Below are 23,412 nucleotides of genomic sequence, written 5' to 3'. Positions count from 1 at the left end.
TCGTTACTTTTCAAACATAGCGCAAATAAAAGTAGCGCGAGAGCCGCAGCGGCACCACTGCCTGACGCAGCCATGGCGAGAATGGATCACATGAGCGGATCGATGCCTGCGGCATGGGAGGTTGGGCAGCACGCGTGTATCCTAGCTGAGCTTTCAGTACCACCAATGCAAAGCAAGTTAAATTACTAGAAATGTTAATACCGAGAAATAAATGTACAGATGGTCACTGACTACAGTACGAGAGACGGCCTGCGGCCGTCAAAGTGAAAGTACGGCCGGCTGAGGACATTGCTGTGGGGAGGGGGGGATGAGAAATGCGACACGGCGGGCAGGGGAGGGGGCGGAGCGGGGAGAGCGGCATGAGGGTGTGAAGCAGCAGGGGAAGAGTGCTGCTGGCGATTTGATGATGTGCACGCTCATTTTAGGTCAATGCGCTTGTGCATTGACCTAAAAGCAAATCGCCAGTCTAGGTAAAGCTTATTTAAGCCCCTATATATCTTCGCTCCCGCTCAATGCGCATGCGCATTGAGATAGGTCGCTCGACCTAAAAAAATGTGTAAACATAGATCTTTTTAGCTTAGTTTTTTTGTCAAACTACGCAAAGCAAATAAGGTAACTTTCAATGATGATGAAATATATAAAAACTTACTTTTAGTTTTTAAACGGCGTGGGATATAATGAAACACAATTAAAAAAGGACAGTCAAAATGTATCAAATTCAAACTAGCCCAGAACTGCCTGTTTTATTCAGTTTCAAAAGTTTTGATAATTTTCTTTATTATCTCGCTGTTTGCAGTGCTGATATGCTATATGGTAAAAGAGCACCTTTTCAAGCGTCGAACCCCTTCTTTACATTTTGACATCTTTAAAACTGCATAATCTACTACATTTACGACTCATTGCTGAGTTGTTATATCAATTTAATGAGAACGCTTAAATATTGCAACTACATGAATATTTGATGCCTCTTTAGGCGTGCCAGTTACGTTAGTTTTCCATAGTAATTTCCACAGTAACATTCATCAGAAGATTCGCTTTCTATTCTACTTTCCCCTACTGAGGCAGCCATGTAAATACAGGAGCGCGCTCAAGACGAGTTTGCTGCAAGTAAAACCATGGCTCGGGTGCGAGCACGCTCGTGACGTTCAGGAAGCCTTGTACGCCCTCCCGACAGCAGTACGTTCGCCGTAAGAGGCGGGGCTGCAGCTCATACCCTTCCACGACATCGCTTCCTTGTTCGATCTAGACTGCAATGCCAACCAATAAGATTACTTAACTTCAGGGCGAACGTTCGCAAAATATTTTAATCCCATTCCGACACCAGGGGCTCATAATGAAAACGCACCGTTGAAACCGTATTGGTGCATGGTAACAAAAAATTAAGCATAATTAGGAAGTCGTGAAAGCGATATTGTAAATAAGAAAATGGCGCCGATAACGTAAAGAATCTTACCAAGTTCCCTTATACTGTTGAATTGACATCTGAAAGGGCATTTCAAGTACAATGTTTCAAAATAAAGCATTCATTATAAATAAGCCCCTTGCGCGAGATAGCCGGCGGCGCGCGCGCCCCGCACAGGCCATACGCAATTACAAAGGCCGGGCTGTAGACTGGTGCGCGTGCCTGCGCCGCCGTTTTTTCCCCTCCCCTCCCTCCTCTCTCGCAGGCGTCTCGCGCCCCCTCCTTTGCAATCGCCAGCGCCCTCGCACCGCTTCGCCTCGCGCCGTTATCGTTCTTTCCCCACGGAAGGCTGGCCCGGCGCCCCCGCCAGCTCGCGCGCTCCTTCTCTCCCGTCCTGTCTCGCGCTCTCCCATCTCACGTGTTCTCCCTGTCTCCCCGGCCGGAGGTGGGGGGAAGGCAATCCTCTCCCTCACATGACCCGAGTGTTTGTCCCCGTGATCAGCAGCGCCGATACCCCGTGTCCCTGCGGCCCGAGGAGGGAGAGGGAGGCCCGCCTGCCGCCCGCGTGACTACTACAGCTTGACAGCAACCAGGAAATAAGAGGCGCCCGACCGCGGCGGGCCCAGCGCCCTCCCGCGCTCCCCCTTCTAGAAATTTCCACCGCCCCATCCCCACCCCCACCCCCATGGACATGCTGGATCCAGGCCTGGACACCAACTCCAGGTGAGTGCGGGGGAGGGCCCACTGACAGCCGCGGGCGGAGGGAGGAGGCTGACTTTGTGAATAGCAAGCCGCGGGAGCTCTGTTTATATAGCGTATGACAAGGGGGATCTGCCTTGTATATCTAAAGAGAGTCATTTATTATTCTCGCTTACAACGCGTCGGTGTCATGCATTGGAGAGTATAGCATGTACGTGCACACTGTAAATGCATAGAGGTTAATAGTTTTGTGTGCACTCACAATATTAGTGTATTATATTCTATGGGTTAGTATATGTCTGTTATAGGTACTCTGTATACGCACGAAAGTTATTCGTACACAGGCCTGCGCAATCTCTATATATGTACTAAAATAATATTTCCCCAAGTGGTTTTACAGTAATGAAAAATGCAAAACAAATATGCAGCAATGTTTATGGTAAGTATTCTGAGAAACAATTTCCCTGTTGTAGTGTCCAGCGATATGCCTGTTTGGTGAACGCAGTTTGGTTCTTTCCCTACACCGAAGAGGACCGATGGGCTCACGTATGAGTGGGCCCTATGCTCAGAGCGGCAGTTGAGTGCTGACAGGTCCGTGCCGCCTGATCGAACCTCAAAATTAACTTTGATTCAGCTTTATCATTGTTGTAAACCCCAACTTACCATTAAAAACAATGCAAATCATACCACGCTACACAAAATGTGTGCAGCAAATTAAAAAAAGTATTGGCATAGTCAATAGTTCTCGCCTTTTGGGATCTTATAAGTATTTAGTTATGCAGCACAATATCCTTACTGCAACAACATTAACTGTTGCATGGCTACACACTTATTAGGTCCCAAAGGCGAGACCTATTGGCTATGCCAGTGCTTGTTTATTATTATTATTATTATTATTATTATTATTATTATTATTATATGAGGCTTGTGATAGACAGAAAGCTGTCTCCAGGCTACATCTAAGATAGTTACGGATACAAATGTCATGTGCCCTACTTTGCCAAATATACTCCCTAAGTGCAGGTCCCGTGGACAAAATTTGGGATTTCTGTCCAAATTCTTCTCCAAGAGTAGAGACCTCGGAGTGGCTGCCGAATTTCAAACAAGTAAATATTGAATTATGACATGAACTACGGCTGGGAACTTTCTGCTATTGGCCTGAACACATTTTTTGTACCAATACTGACTTAAAATCGTCGAAATTGTCTGTTATGTAGGAAACAACTTGCTGATTGGATTGCACTAAAATGTGTGTTAATTACACATTAAAAACAAGGTTATTAAATGGTTGTGATGTTAAAAGCTCTTAATAGGAAAGTACTTCAGATATGTAAAAAGAGCGTTTAGAGGGGTGTAGTACAATTAATTTTAATCCCTAATGAAGACGGTTGAGTGGAAAGGGGAGGTGATAATCTAAAGTGAGGATTAACACGTGTGTGTCTAGTATGCCTAATTTAACTCCTAGGATGTGCCCAGGTACAGTGCTGACACGTTTGCCTTTCTTGAATTGGGCTGAATAAATGCATCACAGGGCTATTTGTAAATGTCAGTGTAAGCACAACAAAAAAAGCACTTGCAGCAATCAAAAGTGAGGAGGCGCACGTGGCAAGTTTTTAGATGTGTTTTCTAGTTAACTTTTCATTATCTGTCCTTCCGAAACAATTTATCAGTTCAAGCTGGCAGACTACAGCATTAAAACAAGCATTTGCAATGCAATAGGTCTCACATTTTTTAAGTTTGAGCTATAGGCATTGCTAAATAATGCAACACCAATAGCTCAAACATTAATAATGCGAGACCTATTGCATTGCAAATGCAATAAAAACAATATAAGTGTCCGTGTATATTTAGCACGCACGCACGACGCCCCTCAGTCCATTAGAGAAGCATGAACTACAGCAGCATTCCATTCCATGAACTTATCACTTATGGCTTTTATTTTATATTCTTCACTCCTATAAATTGATAGAAAACCCTAAAATTTTTAGCAGTGATTTGCTGCCATATAAATTAGAACGAAGAAGGGTGGAGCAGCTGCTCTTGCTGCCCCAAAACCACTCGCATAGCACTTTTGGGCCACTTTTGACTTCATTTAAACGATAGTACATTTTTCATTTTTAACCATTTCTTAATCCATATTTTCTGACCTTCACTGTTTATTCAGAACTGTGTTTAATTCCGACTTAATTCCACACACGGGGTTCATTCTGCCGTTTTTCTAGGTTTCTAATGTTCAGACAGTGCCCGCCAGGCCTCGGTTCAAAACACGATATATGCAGAAGTTCGTCCACAGCAATGTTTATTAAAAATCCAATGCATTTCGGGCACCAAACTGCCTTTCGTCGGGGAACACTACAAATAAGAAAATAAAACACCATATGTACACATTTTACATTGTCTGACCATAAATCTAAGCAGTCTTCATGTTTATACGTTAATTTACCTATTTCCTCCCTCAATTCTACGGAGCCCCCACCTGCGCAATGTGAAAAATAACCCTGTAATTTTTCAACTTAACCAATCCCTATCACACACTATTTCCTTCTTTAATCTCTCATGTGTCCCTCAATTACGGGTGTCAACTCTTATCCTTCCATGAATGTTTATATAGCGTCTTTAAACATCTCTTCTCTCTTCTCATCTCTAATCCACGCTACTTAACCCCTTCGAGGCTAATGACGAGCTGGGCTCGTCATGGCGCTTACCTGCCGTGCGCGGATGACAAGGCCAGCTCGTCATAAAATAATGTAAAACAATAAAACCCAGCGCAGGACGGGAAAACGCCTAGCAGCCATGGGGTTAAACCACAACTTTCATACTCATATTTGCAAATATGAGTATGAAAGTTGTGGTTTAAGTAGCGTGGATTAGAAGGGAGTAAACGGGGAGGCCATGGGGTGAAATGAGATAGGAGAAATTAATGGGAGAGAGAGAGAAGAGATGTGGCTGGCAGACACCCCCATTATACACACAGTAGGGGCAGGAGTGATCCCAGTACAGGCAGATGGGAAAGGGTGGAGTGTATCTGCTTCAACTGTGTGTAAACCAGACCTCACTGTGTGCACAACGGTTGCATAGCGTAAGACTATGCCACAGTGTGAATTTGTGTGTATGGATGCACCATTAAGATTGATACTACAGAAAAGGTCAATGTGTGATTGCGGCAACTTCCGAAATGAGGAAATACTCCTTGTGTATAAACAACCCCACTGAGGCACTTTTATAACATACCTCCATGTTTATGCATAATTTGCTCAGAGATGTTTTTGCAAGAGCCGCTTGCGGAGGTCTTTTCTTTTTCAACTCAACCCCTGAAATGCAGAAGCAATTCAAATTAAATCAGCGGAATGGAAACAAGATGCCCTTCCGCTATTAAGCAAAGTGGGCACGGTGGATTGAAGTGTTTTCCGACCCTCCTGGAAGAGGAGACTAAATAAACTGCAAACCATTAATGTTACAGCATATTCAAGTTTCCAGAGTGTGCCTGCGCTTTGGTCAATTGAGTACTACATTCTTTCCAACACAAACAAGCATTGGCCGCGCGTTAACGAAAACAAGACGTGAAAAAAACGCCGAAGCAAGTCGAGCCCACATAATGAGAAGGACAGGGATACAACGCAAGGGATGCGTGTGCAGCAGCGCGCATGCTTGTTGCTCGTTCTAGCAAGCTGGTCGCCGCTTTGGGAGCACTTCCCAAAGCCGCTACTAAATGTCTCTCCGAGTAGCGCATGCGCGCTGACTCAACGAGACCTAAAAAGTGAACATTCATGCACACCTGTCAAACATTTAAGGCTAGATAGTCCAAGATTTATGATATACAATATCTTATCATGGCTTTAAGGCAGGTCAGAAATATGGAATAAATCTTTATTTTGGAATGCGCTGCAGGTATTTTGTGTTGGTTTATATGATTTTACATTTTAATTTTTAGTGGTACTTTATATGTGTTTTTTATAGTTTGGCTTGAAACTGTCAGATTGAAACAATACAGATGAGATATGAATACAATGGTAAAAGAATCAATAAAAATGTCTGAAATTGATTGCTGCTGCTATTCCAGTAACCGAGCACATGTTTTATGACGATACAAGCATTGAGTCTGTACTTAATACCAAGAACCTAGTCACTACATTGGCAATAAACGGTTACCGGCCCATGCATGCTGAACTGTCTGACATACTCTGAAAAAGGCACATGTTCCTTATTAAATTCGACCCAATGTGATGCCATCCTTCAAAGACTAACCGAATGTGAAACTCAAAACAAGTACATCACGTCTCTCTGATGTGCACTTAATTGCTCATGTAAATGCCTATTATGAGCCACAATCTCTGGACCTCTTTCAGCTTTTCAGATGCTGACTATCTGAGCCTCACTTGGTACTAGTGAGTGATGCACATTGAGATCTACATCGGTGCCCTTGACTTTGTGAGCAACAAATGACTGCTGTGCCTGCTGATGCACCGTGTAGGTCCTGACATTGTTATCGGATTTCAGTTTGACAGGAAACGTGACTTCTATGCCTAGTGTAACAATTGCTTGATGGTTCATTTTCTTCCCAAAAAGTATGTTGATTATGATAAAGATTTTCCTTTCCACTATGCAAGAGCTTGGTGAAACAACTCATAAATGACCATTTTAAAAGCTAATTTTCACCACAGCATATTTGTATCTGCACTGTTGAAGCCATCAAGTCACTGCCAGGTGAAAGACTACGGAATTTAGTCAATCTTGCAATGGTCTCGCAACCTTGAAGAAATACTGACGAGAACATTGTGCGACAGATGATCAAGCTAATAATAAGCATTATTTGCGGGCATAAGTTGAACACATTAACCCCATCAACGACATAAACACTAGCAAGGGGCGTATGTTTTATAACAAGTTCTTCTGATGCAGATTGTCCCTTCATTCTGGATCCTTCCCAGGTTTACATTACATTTGGATGGATGCGGACATACAGTCCATTTTCAAAATGTTTATAGAATCAAAGCTCTATATGAAGATTGCACATTATTTTACCACTGGCTCCCCAAAGGAACTTAAGTCGTAGCAGGCTTGCTCCTATACCTTAGCACTACTCCTGCCATGTTTCCATTTTTTTTCTATTTTGTGCCAAATATTTACATTAAATATAAGCACCGCACCAGATTTCGAAGCTCAGGCCTTACTAGCTTTGTCAATGTATGTTACATATATTTGGGGTGTCTTATCCAGTGCAGTACATGATGCACATGATTCAGAAATTCCTTCATGTGACTTTTTTCAGTTGGTTTCATTTTTCCACCAGATAAGTTGCGTCTCAGAATCGGTTGCATTAAGTCATTACAGGTGCTTCGATTTCATAAGGAGCTGGTTAAACGGACATTTTAAGTGTATGTCGGTGTTTACGGTCAGTGTGTTTTATGGGATTGACTTTCCTTTTTCCCTCAAATTCTGAAAGAACAACCGTCCAATCAATACTTTGCTGAGAATCCGTGCTGGTTTGTTCGGCATGCTTAACTTGCAGGTAGTACCTTTTTGGTATAAACTTTAGGCTTTTAGAATACTGTCCCCAATCAGTCAGTGTGGTCATCTCCCCGTTAACTTCTTGAAATCATGCCTTTTAGAACAGCCAACTCTCGCTTAACATCTGTGCTATAGTTAGGATTCAGGCTTTGCACCCGTATAACTGGCACATTCTACCAGCCTAGCAAACACAAGGGGATGATGGACGGAGCACTGAGACACTCACTCCCGATCACAGATCTGGATTGAATCCATCATCATTCGTTAGCTCACTTCGCCACCTCAGTTCAGACCCAGCTATATGCAAATCAGTCTTGACTCTGTACCTCATGGGAACAGTCCAGCCCGAACTGCCAAGCCAGGTCTTCCCAGAACCGGAAACAAGCATCCTGGGACCGGTTTTTGGGTAACAGCCTTGATCAGCCAGGCTAGAGAGACACTCGCCCCCATTCACAGATCTCGGTTGAATCCATCATCATTCTTCACCAGCCTACCATGATTCCCAAACTTGTAGTTCATTTTTCCGTTCAATATACAGATCTCTTTTTGGGGCATTTGTAAAGATAATATCTGTAGACTCCAAGTTTTGGGTAATTTTGAAACTATAGTAAATACTAATTCCTTGTTTTAAAGGACTACAGTTAATAATTATGCATTGTGAATGTATATACGTGTACATTTTTGCCGGGCAGCTGTGTCGTCAAAGCTAGCTTTTAATAAAAGACATTGTGGTTTTAGTGTGTTTTGTGTCATCTATGTATATGTGGATTTACCTGCATATATGTGTGTTGATAGAAGCAAGTCTTAATATTTTAGTCTGATTTATAAATAACATTTAGTTAATGAAATATGGAAAGTCATACATGCAAGGTTAGCTGGGGAATGCCACATGATGGAAATATGCATTGCACACCAACCAGGCGTGTTTATAGGGTTCATTATTGTTTCAGTGCCTGTTTAAATTACATGGGAATGCTTCCTCTTTTTAACCCCTTCCCTGCAAGGCTCTCCATTCCCCCCCCACCCCCGTGCTAAGCTTTTTTTTTTTTTGCTATATGGGGAAGTTCACGCTTAGGCCCCTGTAACTTTTTGACCACATAAGGTATCCACGCCAAACATGCGTCCTTATCTTCCAACATCACAGGGATTCTAAAGGTACCCAGGGTTTGTAGATTCCCCTGGAAGGGATCCAGAATTTAGCCAAAATGCAGGTACATTTGTTGTTGGAAAAAAGTGCTGCAAATAAAAGCGTCTGGTTTTTTCCCCTGCAAATGGTATCATCAAAGGGTTTGTGGGGCTGAAATCACAATTTTCCAGCTTTTTGGGACTGACAGACTTTTCTCAGAAAAGCACCATTTTTTATATGGTTTTGTCATTTTACTGGGACTGTGGGACATACCCTTTCTTTGCTATTTTTTGTGCTTTCACCCTCCTTCAAGTTAATGGTAGAAATGGGTATGAAAGCAATAATGGGTCCTAGAAAGCTATACATTTTAGAAAGGTAGACACAATTCTGAATTCGGCAAGGGGTCATTTGTGTAGATCCTTCAATGTTTCTTTATAGAAACTAACAGTTGAAAATAGGAAAAATTGCAAATAAGTTGAAAAAAACAGCCATTTGTGCCAATGTTTTCACATATAACTACTTCTAATTATGACAGATGTTTGAAAGCAATATACAGTTACATCCCCGGGACCTTTCTGGTTGTGGGCATATATAGGACTTGTAGGTTCACCAAGAACCCGACGAACCAAGAGCCAATAACTGAGCAGCGTCTTGCAATGGTTTTTAGGTCTTGCCTATGCAGCGCACAAGCGCTGATTAGCGAGACCTCTTGGCATCGCTCAGCACTGTGGTAAAACTCGTGCATGTTTTGCACTGCTCTCTATGGACACTTGTGCACGTTTGGCTCTTCCCTTGCCAGAGCGAGCAGCAGCGCCATCTGTTAACAAGTATCGCGCCTTGCTGCTCGCTCCCATAAGGGAAATGCCAAATGTGCACAAGTGGCAATAGACAACTGTTTGCGCATGGCTGTGCGTCGCTTTAACTTTCGTGGCCGGGGGCCGCTCTTGTTTAACTTGTCTTTGTGCCCGTAATTAAATATAAACTCTGCTGTGGGCACCTGTTTTGGGCGGTCTACAGAATCGGGGCCAGAAAGGCCCCCAATGTAGAGTTTCGAAGCATGTTTATATGTATTCTCATTGTATCTTGCCCTCTCTCTGGTTCTCTGCCATGTCAAGAGTGGGTACTTCTGACTTCAGAACCGAATACCAGAGACATGAGCGCCATCTTGTGAATATATACTATTACTACATTCCATTGCAAAATGTTTTGGGCGGAATACAATTTCTCGAAACTGTCTCGAAAGTTAAATGTCATATCATTTTTCATCTACATGTTCAGTCAGCTGCCATCTCCTGCCATAGATTTCGTTCTAAGTCTGATCATCAGGTTTGAGTCAATATTGGTCTGGCACTGCATGGCATCTCATTACTTATTTCAGTTTTACTTATTCACTTTGACACTCTATGCGTCTTCAAAAAATCATAATGTCGTATTAATGCCTAGTTTCAAAACGTTTGCCTTGTCCAAAATATATCTGCCTTTTCAGCGTTTTTTGCTGGATGAAAGATATATATATATTTTTAATGAAAGAACAGCTCTCATGCTTTATTTCGTGGTTTGCTCAATAGAAAATCTCTATAAAAAAAAGAGAAACCTGTTTTAAAAATGCATGGAAATATCTCATGGAAAGGACAAAAACTGAATTTTGTGTTTTCATCGTTGATCACCCAGTGAACGTCCAGTGTCAATCTTTGGCAGAATACTGAAGTCAAGCCATGCTTGCTCTATAGTTATGATTTAAAAAAAAAAACATTTCCACAGCTGCCTGTTGCAAAACTGAAACATACATGAATATTGCAAAGCCTATTAAAACACTAGACTGCTCTGGTCTCCTCTAGCTCAGAGACAGAGCAGACGTACCAGGATCCCCATCAATACTCATTGACAGCCACTAACACAAATAGCACTACTTGTGAGGTAGCACGCAGCCCAATTCTCTTGGGCCTTGAGATCTGGAACAAGCAACCGTAAGCCTATTTGCAGGATAATGGTCTGCTAGCATATACTTAAAATATTCACAGAAGCAAGACCAGCTTAGAGGCGGACCCGTGCAATATTTTTATTGTACGCGACAAATTGGAGCAGAAAATGTCATGGGAGAATGTTTCAAGCGGAAATTATTCTGCGGTAAATATTATCTACTCGAACCAGGATGCTTGTCCCGATCTCGCATAAGTTTTGAACTGTGGTCTTATTTGTCATTTTGTTGGGGCCCATATACCTGTGTGTTGCCGATTCCTGCGCCATCTCCCACATCTCTGCAGCCAGGCTCCTGAGTCCAAACACCCCAAGTCTTGGTCTAAAAAATGTTGATACAAATAAGAACATGTTAAAGAGTGGTAGCTGGTCAATAATGTTCTGAAACATCGCAGGCATAAAATCCAAGCAGACAGATCTAACTTGGTTGAACTTGGCAAATGAATTTGATATAGTTAACCTGCAGGAAACCTGGTCAAAAGAGGCTCACCATCTTCCCGGGTATAAAACATTCTTTTCCCCGGCTATAGATTCAGTTTCAGGCAGAGCAAAAGGAGGTCTATGTACCTATATATCACATTTTTTTAATGTGTGAAAGAATAGAAGCCCCTGTTACCAATAAATATTATCAAATGGTACAGCAAGAAGAAGTGCCTATTGATTGTAAACTTTTATAATAATATACCCGCAGAGGTTTTGGAGGGCGTGTTGAAACAACTTTCTATAGACCTCAAATCTATGATATGTTGGCGAAATAAGGATGTTTTTACAGTCTGGGGAGGGGACTTTAATTGCTCTTTATGTAAAAGGGGAGAACACTGGACATGTGGTACTCTTCTGGAAAGGGATGTATGTTGATCACACTTTGAACACACCACTTGTGGAAATATGCTAAATGAAATCTTGTTTGCATGTGATGTGTTTTTCAAATAAGGCCTGTCAACCAGAGGTTAATTTCTCTCCCACATTTAGTGGGAAAGGATCATTTTCCATAATTGATTTTATTTTGATCTCGAGTCTACATGGTATGGAGGTAAATCATTTTACAACTTTAGAAATTGCAGTGAGCGATCATTTCCCACAAACTATAGAAGTTATAAATCCTGACTATGTTCATGATAAGGGTAATATAAATCGAGATGTAGTAGAGAATATAGTTCTGCAGCGTCAAAACGGATATGCTCTGAAATGGACCAAAATAGTCCCGAATAATTTTCTGGAAAAACTCATCAAGCAATGTAAATCAAGTTTTGATACATGTCTAGATATTAATTCATCGGACCCAGTTATTATTGATCATTTTTTAAACCTAAATAGAGAGATAAAAAAGAGCTTATGGGTCGATAAGAAAAATTTAAAAAAAACTGGATGTTAGGTGGTTTGACACACTTTGCTCAAAGGCACACACTAATGTAAAATGGGCCCTTAAGGACCATCCTCACGATCATGATTTAATTAAAGAATATCGTAAGTCATATAAGATCGCACAAAAACAAAGGAAGGAAACCATAAAAAGGGAGGCCTGGGAATCCCTGTGCGAAGCATCCCAGAGTGGGGACGCAGCAGCCTTTTGGAAGGCAGTAAATGCACCCTTTTTTGAAGACAAAGGTAAAGCTAAAATCGAGATAGCTATTGTGGCAGCAGATTGGGTAAAACATTATGAAAATTTGTATAGCATGGTTGGTTCCAGAAATGAGTTCCAATTAATAGATGTAAATGATGAGATGACCCTGAAAAGTAAAAATATAGATCTAAATATAACATTGAATGAGATTAAGGATGGCAATATGGCCAGTTTGGGGGGGAAATCTCCTGGCCCTGACGGGGTTCCTGTTGACCTATATAAATATAATCTGGCTTTATGGGGCCCAATCCGTAGTAAACTTTTCAATGCAGCATGTTCAATTGGATTAATATCTTCCTGGTATGAGTCAATTATAATACCTATATTTAAAAAGGGAGACAGAGCGAGCTGTGTGTGTTATCGTCCGATATCCCTCCTAGACTCTTAAGATTCTTGGGAGGGTAATCTTGAACAGATTACAGGTTTGGGCTGAGGATCATGCAATTTTAAGTGATCTTCAATATGGCTTCAGGAAACACCTAGGCACTAAAGAGCAGAGCCTTAACTTGCACATTCTTTAAGATAAATACGTGAGAGCAAGGAAAAACCGCATGTATTTAAAATTTGTCGATCTGTCGTCTGCATTCAATTGCGTATCTCATACTAAATTGTGGCTAATTCTAGAGAAATTAGCTGTGGACACGAGCATAATTGACTTTCTGAGAGAGTTATATAGGGGAGCCCGGGCCACAGTAAGATAAATTGCCAGAGGTGTACGGCAAGGGTGCGTACTTGCTCCTTTCCCATTTATAATCTATATAAATGAACTGGAAGAGGTACTACTTGGGGAATGCAGGATATGCCTTTAATAGGCAAAAGATCAATCCCTGGGTTATTATATGCGGACAACGTGGTTTTGATGGCCCGAACCCCATTGGCCATGCAGCAGATAATTACATCATTTACAAACTATATGGCTAATTTAGACCTGAGAGTAAATGCCTCAAAAACTTACTGCATGAATTGTGGACCAGGGGCTTTAAAGAATAAGAAAACTATGTTTATAATCTCAAAACCCCTTGAATTTACCCAAACTTTCCCTTATTTGGGCATATTGTTTGATCAGACCGGCCAGTGGAACACAACAAATAATACACGGAAATTGTTGTTCTGTAAGTCCATATGGGCGTACAAAATTTAGCAAGAAAAATGGGCAAAAAACCGATCATGGAATTTAAAAAAAATATATAGAGCCACTAGTGTTGCAATTGCATAATATGGAGCTGGCATATGGGGCTATGCTAATGTTAAAACACTGCAATTGGCAGAAAACTCCTTTTTGAGACCGCTCTTAACAGTCCCTGAGAGTGTGTCCACCTATAATTGTCATAAGGAGCTAGGACAATCCTGTATAGAGGATATAATTAAAATCCAGCCAGTTTTATTGTGGCATAGAGTGTGGACCACAGAGGACTGTGTCTTTAACCGAGAAATCCTGAAAGATACTCTGAATATAGAAAGAAGTAATCAAATAAGATGGTTGGAGTATGTAAAATCTTTTCTTGCAGAGATTGATCACCAGGAATATTTTGAGGATCCACTCCTTATGTCCCATGTAACGAGAAAAGAATTAATGCGTTTATGTATGTTACATTTGGAGGACAAAAGGTCATGTGTACAGAGGAAGAAAAGTACTGTAATAGCGCACCAACGGGTACTTTTTACAAATGAAATCCAGCCATATTTAAAATTGCAAATGAAAGGTTTTGAAAAGTTCCTATTAATACGTTTTAGAATGAATATTTTGTTTAGATTCCTTAGTTATCCTAAAATGAACGACTGGACAAAGGAACTAAAAAAGTGTCTATGTGATGAATTATCTATGCAATCGGATACGCACATTTTTGCTATTTTGTAAATTTTATGTTGCCCAAAGGAAAAGATGGATTATGCCGCTTTCGAGGATAATGGGATTTAATCAGTGCCGCCCAGCTTTTATAGCTATCCAGCAATTAGACATTGTTTTAACCATTGCTTCAGTATCTGCTTTAAAAAAAATGTTTTTAGATGTCGTAAATAAATTCTGAATATTGTATAATATACCTCGATTTGAGCGAGATCTGTGTTTATATATTTTTGGTTTTAAATGAAATGGTTTTTATGATTGTGTGTGTATATATATATATATATATATATATATATATATATATATATATATATATATATATATATATATATATATATATTGTTTTAATTGTGCTTTTATGGATGTTTACGTTCAATATCCGAATAAAGAAAGAATTGATTGATTGAACTGAAGGTACGATCTCTCGTTCACCTTTTTACATCAAAACGCTAGAGCTGTTTTTTTTCTTTCAATTTCAAACACATTTCCTTATTCTTTGCTAAATTTCGCAAAGTAAAAGTTCTCAGATTTTCCTAGCTCTCTTTAATAGGAATCGTTCATCATAACAGGGCATTCTGAATCTGAAGATAAATGGGGCAATGGCACACTAAAGGTTTACAGGGTCATGCCATTCCATATCATGCCATATGAAGAACCGGGTTTTAGAACCCAGCGGCGCCATGGATAACGCCCGATGTCTTTGAGTACCCCTGCCTTGGAAAAACAGAGACACGGGACACTTCTTGATGACGTCAAAGACCAAATTTATTGGCTGCAACCAGGAACAGAGGTCTACGAAGCACAACACGGGTGGTTCGCTGGAGACTGCACAAATTCATGGAGCGGAGCATCGTCTAGTATGCCAAAAATCACAATCCTGGCTAGCATCTATTACATACAAACTGGCCAATAGAAGAACGACATTTCAAACATATCGCATAACGACAATCCCACTTTCCGTTGTCCAGCCCACCAGAAATGACCAAGCAAAATTCAACTTTCCTGTTCGAACGGGCCGGACAAACCCATCGTATAGACCTCAACCCAATCAATAATTAAGCCATAAAGGAAGGAACAGAAGCAGATGAGAAGCAAGATAGAAGGGTGTGTGCATGTACCATAAACTCAACAATGTCCTGCTCTTTATCTGACCATCTGCTTAACAAGGAACTGGCTCAACGAGGTCCACCTCAGGCAAAGAGTCAGTTCGTCCAGGTCACAAAGAAGTCGGCTAAAGGTGTGGTATTGGGTTCTCCAGGCCTACATACTCCGCAGAATACCCTCTACACCATAAGAACTGTTGGCACAGAAACTAGAAAATGTAAAAGACAAGTTTATTAAGACCCCATGGGGTGGTGGTACATTCCTACAACACCCTTCGGCAATGCAAGAAGTATCACACCAAACATCGGTGTAAGTCCTTCTTTTATACAGTTTTACAGACATTAAAAGATAGGCGGTACATGGTTACAGAGTTTTAGGTACATATATGGTCATTTTTGGAACATGGCCAAATCATGGGAGGGGTTACAACGCCACTGGTAAGTTTGGCTGAACATTCCTAAGTGATGACTGGTCAGTCTGAACTGCGCATGTGCGGCCTTGACCACTACTAAAAATAGCCTGTTGCTGGGCAAACTCGAGTGGTCAGCGGTACAAAGGACGGACAAAAGGGCATGCTGACCACGAGGCGACACATTCGCTAAAATGGCCGCTGTAACATACAAAATTGCGTTTAACAACTAAGGCCAAGATAAGGGAATAACGTGTAGCAAAGCTTAACGCTAACCCAGTCATTGTCAAAATACGACAGACGACCCTTTTAGCGTTTAGCTGAAGCTACCTCATAATGGACGTAATCAGGATACTCATCTTCTATATCGATGGACATAATCTGGGCCACTTCTTTGTGAAGCATTAATTCATTTTGGGCAAAAGCTCGTCTAGATGGAATACAAGCTGATAAACACATAGAACATAATGCAGGGCCACATTGGATACATAAGCATAAGAAGAATAGTATCCCAATTATTATACATAGGATCGTCAGTAACTTCCAGCCCCATGTACTAAGCATTGACCAAAACCACCCCGAAAAGGTCCATGCACCATTGTCAGGATGTATCTCAGCAGTAATTTTATGTAATTTGGATATGGCATCATATACAGATGGTGAATTATCTGGCACATAAACACAGCAACTACTTCCGATAATGCGGCATGCCCCCCCTCGATCGGCTAGAACTACATCTAGAACCATCCGGTTCTGGAGCGTTACAATTCTAGAGATCTGAATCTCCTCAGTTAAATTCCCTAATGCAAAAGCAGTATCATTGTCAACAGCTTCAACAACACGAGTTAATCGTCGTATTTTTCGGCTATTTAAAGCAGCTCCTACAAAGGAAAACAAACCCAAATTGAAGTCAACATATTGTTGCAGTGCGGTATCGGTTTGGTCAATATCATCAAGAACTACTGCTCTTTTAACTCTGTTCAATATAAAATCGTGGTATAACACGTAATCATTATGGTACATAGGCGGAGCAATGAATACAGGGGGCAATACAAAAGAGATGTAGCATGTTCCTAACCATCCTAAAGGGAGTCGATGATAACCTTTATTACCACATATGAAGTACGTATTTCGGGAGGCCACAAATGAAATGCCATTCGGAGTATCAAAGGTAAGAGTGGTGTTACATTCACTTCTGCCAACTGGGATTGTACCTTTATTACGTACACAGAGATCGGCCTTTGTATCAATGACATTAATAACATGTGAATTGGACATGTTAACATTTCGATGATTACTGTAAACTCGTGGTGCAGACACATTGTCCGGGCGGTACTCTTCCCATTCGAACTTAGTACCTTCAGCTTGTGGATAGCCGTCTCGATCATTGAAGCAAATTTTGTTTAAACGAAAAAGCAGCCCCCCTTTTGTTGGCCATCTCAAAGTGAACAGGAGGGTGTACCAGGCATTGCAAGACCCCTTATGAGAAAACGGGAGCGGGATAAGCGGTGTGCCTCCTTTCTTTTGATGCCCAGGCAACATCCCACATACCCAGCAGTTAGAAGTGTTCGTCATATTGTGAGTATGATGCAAAATTTGAATGAAGCTATTGTTCAAGTAAGTCTGTCGGTGCCGTTCTTCATGGAATGGTAGGGTGAAATGAAAATGTTCAGATGGAGCAGGGGTAGTCGGCAGCAAATGTTCTCGCACAGGTACCACAAGTTCTACTATCCAGGCTATCACAGCTATTACTACAATTGTCAACACAAATAATACAGCATCGAGGATTCTTTTGTCTCGTGCTGCAGAAGACGCCATAGTTCAAAAGTTCACAATGTCTCAAATGTACAACTAAAAAAAAATAAAAATATGAGTGCTGAGCTCCGAGGTAGCCGTTGTTTTCTTCTCCGGGGTCAAGACAGGTGTCGCTACACTTGGCAGAACTGATCCCCCCCCCCCTTGAGATTCCCGGCTTCCGTTTCACAAACCTGGAGCGGTAACTCAACCAGTCTCGCACCAAAAAAAAATTCTTCTTATCGTGGTCGCAGGTTATATCTTTCTCGTCCAGAAACAGTATGGTCCGGGAAGGCTCCCTCCGATTCGGCAGACGTTACAGCTGGGCTCTTCTCCTCGTCCAAGATGTCTCGGTAGTCAGACAACGTAGTCGGGCTCACCAGATCCGGAGAGACACGACGGCAGTGAGTAGAGTGCACCCACCGCTTCCTGTTGGTAACTCGCACAGCCGTTCGAGTTGCGAGCTATACCTGCTCGGGGCCACGCCACCTCGGTTCCAAGCTGTTCTTCCTTTCAAACGAGCGGATCATGACATGATCCCCAGGACGAAGATTGTGAGCCTCTCCAATGGAGTTGTCAGGGAGCGCTTCTCGAACCTGTTGATGAATAGAAAGTAAATCATTTGTTAATCGTGCCAAATAATCGTTCATCATTATACAAGGCACATCATGTAACAATCGAGGCTTAGGAACTCCCCATATGTTCATCGGCCTTCCAAACACCACTTCATAAGGCGTGAGGCCAGTTCGGGAATGGGGCACTGATCTAATAGAGAGTAATGCTAAAGGCAAGGCATCCGGCCACTTCAAAGACATGGATGCCACAATCTTTGCCAGTTTTAGTTTCAAAGTAGCATTATAAAGTTCAACAAGACCTGCTGACTGAGGATGGAACACAGCATGAAACTTCTGCTGGATTCCCAATCCCTTAAACACGTACTCCACAATTTTCCCAACAAAATGGGGACCATTGTCGCTCCACAAAAATTTGCAAACACCATATCGAGGGAAGTATTCTTTGAGCAAAACCTTAGCTGTTGTCAAAGCTGTATTATCCTTCATGGGGAAGGCCTCAACCCATTTGCTGAAAGCACACACCACCACTAAGACATACTTAAGGTTATTGCAACGCTCAAGCTGGATGTAATCCATTTGTAGTACCTTGAATGGTGCAGTAGGTGGAACGAACCCTCCTTTCGGAGTATGCGTCCCTTTTGCAGGATTGCGCTGTAAACATATCAAACAGGTCTGCACTACTCTCTTGGCTGTATTGGCGATCTCAGGATGCTCCCAAACTCGCGTTAACAATCGAGTAATTGCAAGAGCTCCAACATGTGCCAACCCATGTGTCATCTGGACCATCACTTGCAAGTAAGCTGCAGGCAACTTCCATCGTTCCATATCTTTGCTCCTCCAACAACCCTCATCATCCAGTACTCCCTCTGCTGCCCAGGTTGTAAGTTCTGCTTCAGTCGCTGATTTCTGAATGTCTAATATCTCCGCTCTAGCATCATGCCATCGCTCGGCCTGCGACTTCACTACATACATTGGGGAGTCATTTCGTGACATAGCCGTTTGTCTTGCTATACTGTCTGCAAAAGCATTACCTTGTCCCACTTTGTCAGTGACCATTTTATGTGCACTGCATTTGATTATCGCCACTTTCTTTGGACAAAGTAACGCATTTAGGAGATCACGCACTAGCTCTCCGTGCATAATGTGTACTCCATGCGAAGTCAAAAATCCACGTTCTCTCCAGAGTAAGCCAAAGTCATGCGCTACTCCGAAGGTGTACCGGCTGTCTGTGTAGATGTTCACACATAGGCCAGCACTCAATTCGCAGGCTCTTGTCAAGGCTATTAGCTCCGCTGCTTGGGCCGATTTCTGTGGTATTCGTGCTGTTTCTACCACTGTCTTAAGTGCCGTGATCGCATATGCTGCAGAAGTTGTGCCATCTGGCAGCCTTAAACACGATCCATCAACCCACAGTTCCCCATCCACATCTGGAAGTGGCGTATCCTGTAAATCGACACGACCCTTTGTTTGTTCTTCAATCAGGAAAACACAGTCATGGTGTTCTTCCTCTTGGCCCTCCGCGACCGGATACGGCAATAAAGTGGCAGGGTTCAGGGTAGCACATCTTTTTAGTGTGATATGTGGCGCCAAGAGTGTAAGCTCATATCCTGTTAAACGTGCACTCGTAAGATACTGGGTTTTCGTTTGGTTTAGCAAAGCGTCTACCGCATGGGGAACTAAAACCAACAGTTTGTGTGATAAAACTATTCCCTCACTCTGTCGTATAGCTACTGCTGTTGCTGCAACTGCTCGGAAACACCCAGGTAATCCTCGTGCTACAGGATTAAGAATGGCAGAAAAGTACGCACAGGGCCTCTGCTTATCCCCGTGTGTCTGCACTAACACTGATAATGCGCACCCATCTTTCTCGTGCACATACAACGTGAAAATCTTTGTGTAATCTGGTGTACCTAACACGGGTGCAGAACAAAGGGCCTGTCTCAATTGTTCAAAAGCATTCTGACATTCATCTGTCCATTCAAGGGGCATTGGTGTGGTTTTGGACAGTAACGCTAACAAAGGTTTTATAATGTGCGAAAACCCCATTATCCACTGTCTACAAAAGGACGTTAGTCCTATGAAGGCACGTACATCTCTCTGAGTGCGGGGGACTGGTGTATCTAATATTGCTTGAATTCGATCAGATGTTAATGCACGTCCCTCCTTAGACAAAAGATGACCGAGGTAGGTCACCTTTGGTCTACAATATTGTAACTTCTTCCTCGAAACTTTATGATTATTCTGAGCCAAAAAGGAAAGCAAGGCAAGAGTACTCTCCTCACATTGTGCATAGGTGTCTGCAGCCAATAGGAGGTCATCAACGTATTGAATAAGAGCCACCCCAGATCGCAATTCGAATGAATCAAGCTGTCTTTTTAAAGCCTGGCTATAAATGCTAGGGCTCTCTGTGTAACCTTGAGGAACATGACAAAATCTATACGATTTATTATTTAACGTGAAACCAAATAGATATCTGCTGTCGGGATGGATGGGAATGGAAAAGAAAGCGTTTTTAAGGTCAATGACCGAGAAAGTAGTGGCAGTGGGGGACCAAAGTGAGTAAGGTGGTGATGTCAGACACCACCGGGTACTGGGGCACTACGATTTTGTTTATTTCTCTCAAATCAATAATAAATCGATAGACCTTGTCGTCAGTATCTTTCTTAAGGATCGGAAGAATAGGGCTGTTACAGACATTGTAGGGAACTTCCTCCACTACTCCTGCAATAATCAAATCCTGAACGATGTGCGTCAGGGCAATCTCACCTTCTCTGGATATCTTATAATGAGGTACACGTGGCAAAGATACTCCCTCCTTGACAGTAATTCGAATAGGCGGAATGTGCATCTGTCCCACATCCGTATCTGAAATCGCCCATAACGTGTGTGGGAGAGAGGCTAGCGCTTCAATTTCTTGCATGGTATAAAATCTACCTACATCTGGATAATTGTCATTCAAAATAACCCGCACTCCTTCAGGAGCGCAGCGTATTGTTGCTCGAAAATACTTGAGCAGATCTATTCCCATAATATTGTCTGGGGTATGAGGCGACAACAAAAATGGGTATAAGCTTGGAGAGGGTGTGCCATCGAACCCTATACATGTAATCGTTTCGCCAGACAGGGGAGCCCTTGGAACCAAGTTTTTAGACCGAGCACTACGAGTAGCTCCGGTGTCAACTAAAAACTGATCAGTAGAACCCAAAACGCCCGCTGATACATATGGACCTCTTTGATCTACTGGCACTTCAACCGATTCCACACCGCATCCTACGCAGTCCTATGCATGCACATAATCCTGACTCTCCACATTTTCACCCTCCGATATCTGATACTGATTTCGCCGATCAAAAGTATTTCGTTCATCCTGACCACGACCCCTCGCCTCAAACCTACCACGATCACCTCCACCTCTCGCTCCCGAATAACTATTCCGTGTCCTTTCACCCCCTCGACCACGCTGGCTACGTTGCTCACGAAGCACCCGACAATCTTCAGCCCAATGCCCAAACTCTTTACAATATGCGCATTGGTCCTCAGCAATATCGGTACGACCGTACGACGCATTACCCCCTCCTCGCCTGCCTCTATCATTCCCTCTAGATTGCGCACCGCGAACCTGTGCCAACATCACCTTCGTCTTCAACTCCTTCGCTTTCTTATCAACACTTTCTTTAGCCTCTAATTCCTGCCGTTCATAATACTGAGCCATAGTTAACAAAGACGCAGGGGTCGCCGTGGTCCAAGAACTTTCGCTAGTTTTCAACCGCTTTGCAATCTCCGGTAGGAGATTAGCCACATACTTGTCGACAAACAGATGCCTACCCGTATCATCTGTTAACAATTGTCCACTGTAATCATGAAACGCTTCTTCGAAACGTGTGAAGAAGTCGGATACCGACTCGTCTTGTTTCTGTTTGCACAATCCTAACATAGTCCAATCTTTTTAGGGGGGACAAGCGTTTTTAATTTATTCAAAATAGCTGTTGGGAGATCTAAAATCAGTTGACAGGGTTTACATGCAGGCTCCCTATCCAAATCAGCCTGGCTTATATCTTTCCAATTTGCTCCGAACATCGTTTGATCATCAAACTTACGAATCGCTCTCCACATATCAGGGGGCAGTATCATCCCAAAGAAAAGATCAATATCAACCAGCGTCATAACAACAGAGGAAGAAATAGCCCCCTCCACACCTTCATAAAAAGCTGCCGGATTTTTACAGGGATCGTGTAAAGCGTTTTTCAATGCCATAACATCCGCTCTATTCCAAGGCGTGTACACCCAATTATATATAAAGTACCCTTTTGCATCCCCAGATGTTTTATCATCACTGGTACCTTGCCCTTTAGGGGGAACATACAAAGGTGCAGCTTCACGCATAGGCATAACATGCACTTTAGAACTCTTATCTGCTCCAAAGATAGAACACTGTTTGGATTGCTCCGTTGACCCCGGCACGGACTTCTCTGATGCTTTTCGTGCTTCCCGCAATCTGGACGCCTCATCCCGTAACTGGACCAATCGTAGGAAAAAGGCATCCGCATCTGAAAGAACAAATAAACCTTTACGCATATTCTCATGATGGACTGATATATCCTTAGGTTCTAAGTCCTCTGAATTCTTACGAAATCGTTCAATAACTTCGTCTGCAAAAGGATTTAAAAAACGCAACTGCTCCCGTTCCGACCACTTATTCCTTTCAGCATTAATCTCTGACATAGTTATTCTATTCAAATTCAATTTCCTGGCGAAACCACGCAATTCCGCGGCTCTATTAGCAGTTAACCTCGTACTATCTCGATCTTCATCACCGAAGTCCTCGTCCGGAGCCGTAGGCGAAACGTACGGAGGCGGAGACCGATCTAATAATGAAAAATCGTCAACTTCATTAGTAAGGACAGAATAAAGCGGACGTCGAATAGGAAATTGACCACTCGTTTGCAAATTACGTTCCCGTGCCTCCCTCTCTTTCTTCTCCTGCAACTCATTCTCCTCCAGCTGTAAAGCTTTATCTCGAGCAGCCTTGCACTGCTCTTTTTCCGCCAAGGTAATTTCACGCTTCATACGTTCACGCACTGCTTTCTCCCACATTCGCACACAATCAAACCATATTCTGTCTAGACCTGCGTTGAAACAAACATTGCTCCACAAACTGAACCTTTCGTAAATCAAACGACCCATGTAGTGGCCATTGCAACTCGGGATCAGACTTAGTGTATTTATTCCATAATTTACTGTACAATATAGGGGGGAGGCCGAATTTGATGTACATTTCAAGGTTAGGGGTCCCCTCTGGGGGAGCTGGCTGAGACTCGTTTAATCTGTATGTGGTACCATTCCCAAGA

General features: G+C 42.5%; 1 protein-coding gene across 3 annotated transcripts in view; it reads left to right on the top strand.

Moving 5' to 3' along the window:
• The first annotated feature begins 1,688 nt into the window (after positions 1-1,688).
• Positions 1,689-23,412, top strand: part of USF2 (upstream transcription factor 2, c-fos interacting) — a 203,705-nt gene continuing 181,981 nt past the window's right edge. The window contains exon 1 of one of the 3 annotated variants that reach the window (XM_086929938.1): positions 1,689-2,125. In XM_086929938.1, the coding sequence (XP_086786064.1) occupies positions 2,088-2,125 (38 nt within the window). In that variant the 5' untranslated portion in view covers positions 1,689-2,087. The remainder of the gene's footprint in view (positions 2,126-23,412) is intronic. The other 2 variants (XM_086929940.1, XM_086929939.1) reach the window with 2 other exon arrangements.

Source organism: Lissotriton vulgaris, chromosome 7, assembly GCF_964263255.1.
Source record: "Lissotriton vulgaris chromosome 7, aLisVul1.2, whole genome shotgun sequence".
Classification (NCBI taxonomy): Eukaryota; Metazoa; Chordata; class Amphibia; order Caudata; family Salamandridae; genus Lissotriton; species Lissotriton vulgaris.
The sequence above is the reverse complement of the archived record's forward strand: the minus strand, read 5'-3'. Positions and strand labels throughout refer to the sequence as shown.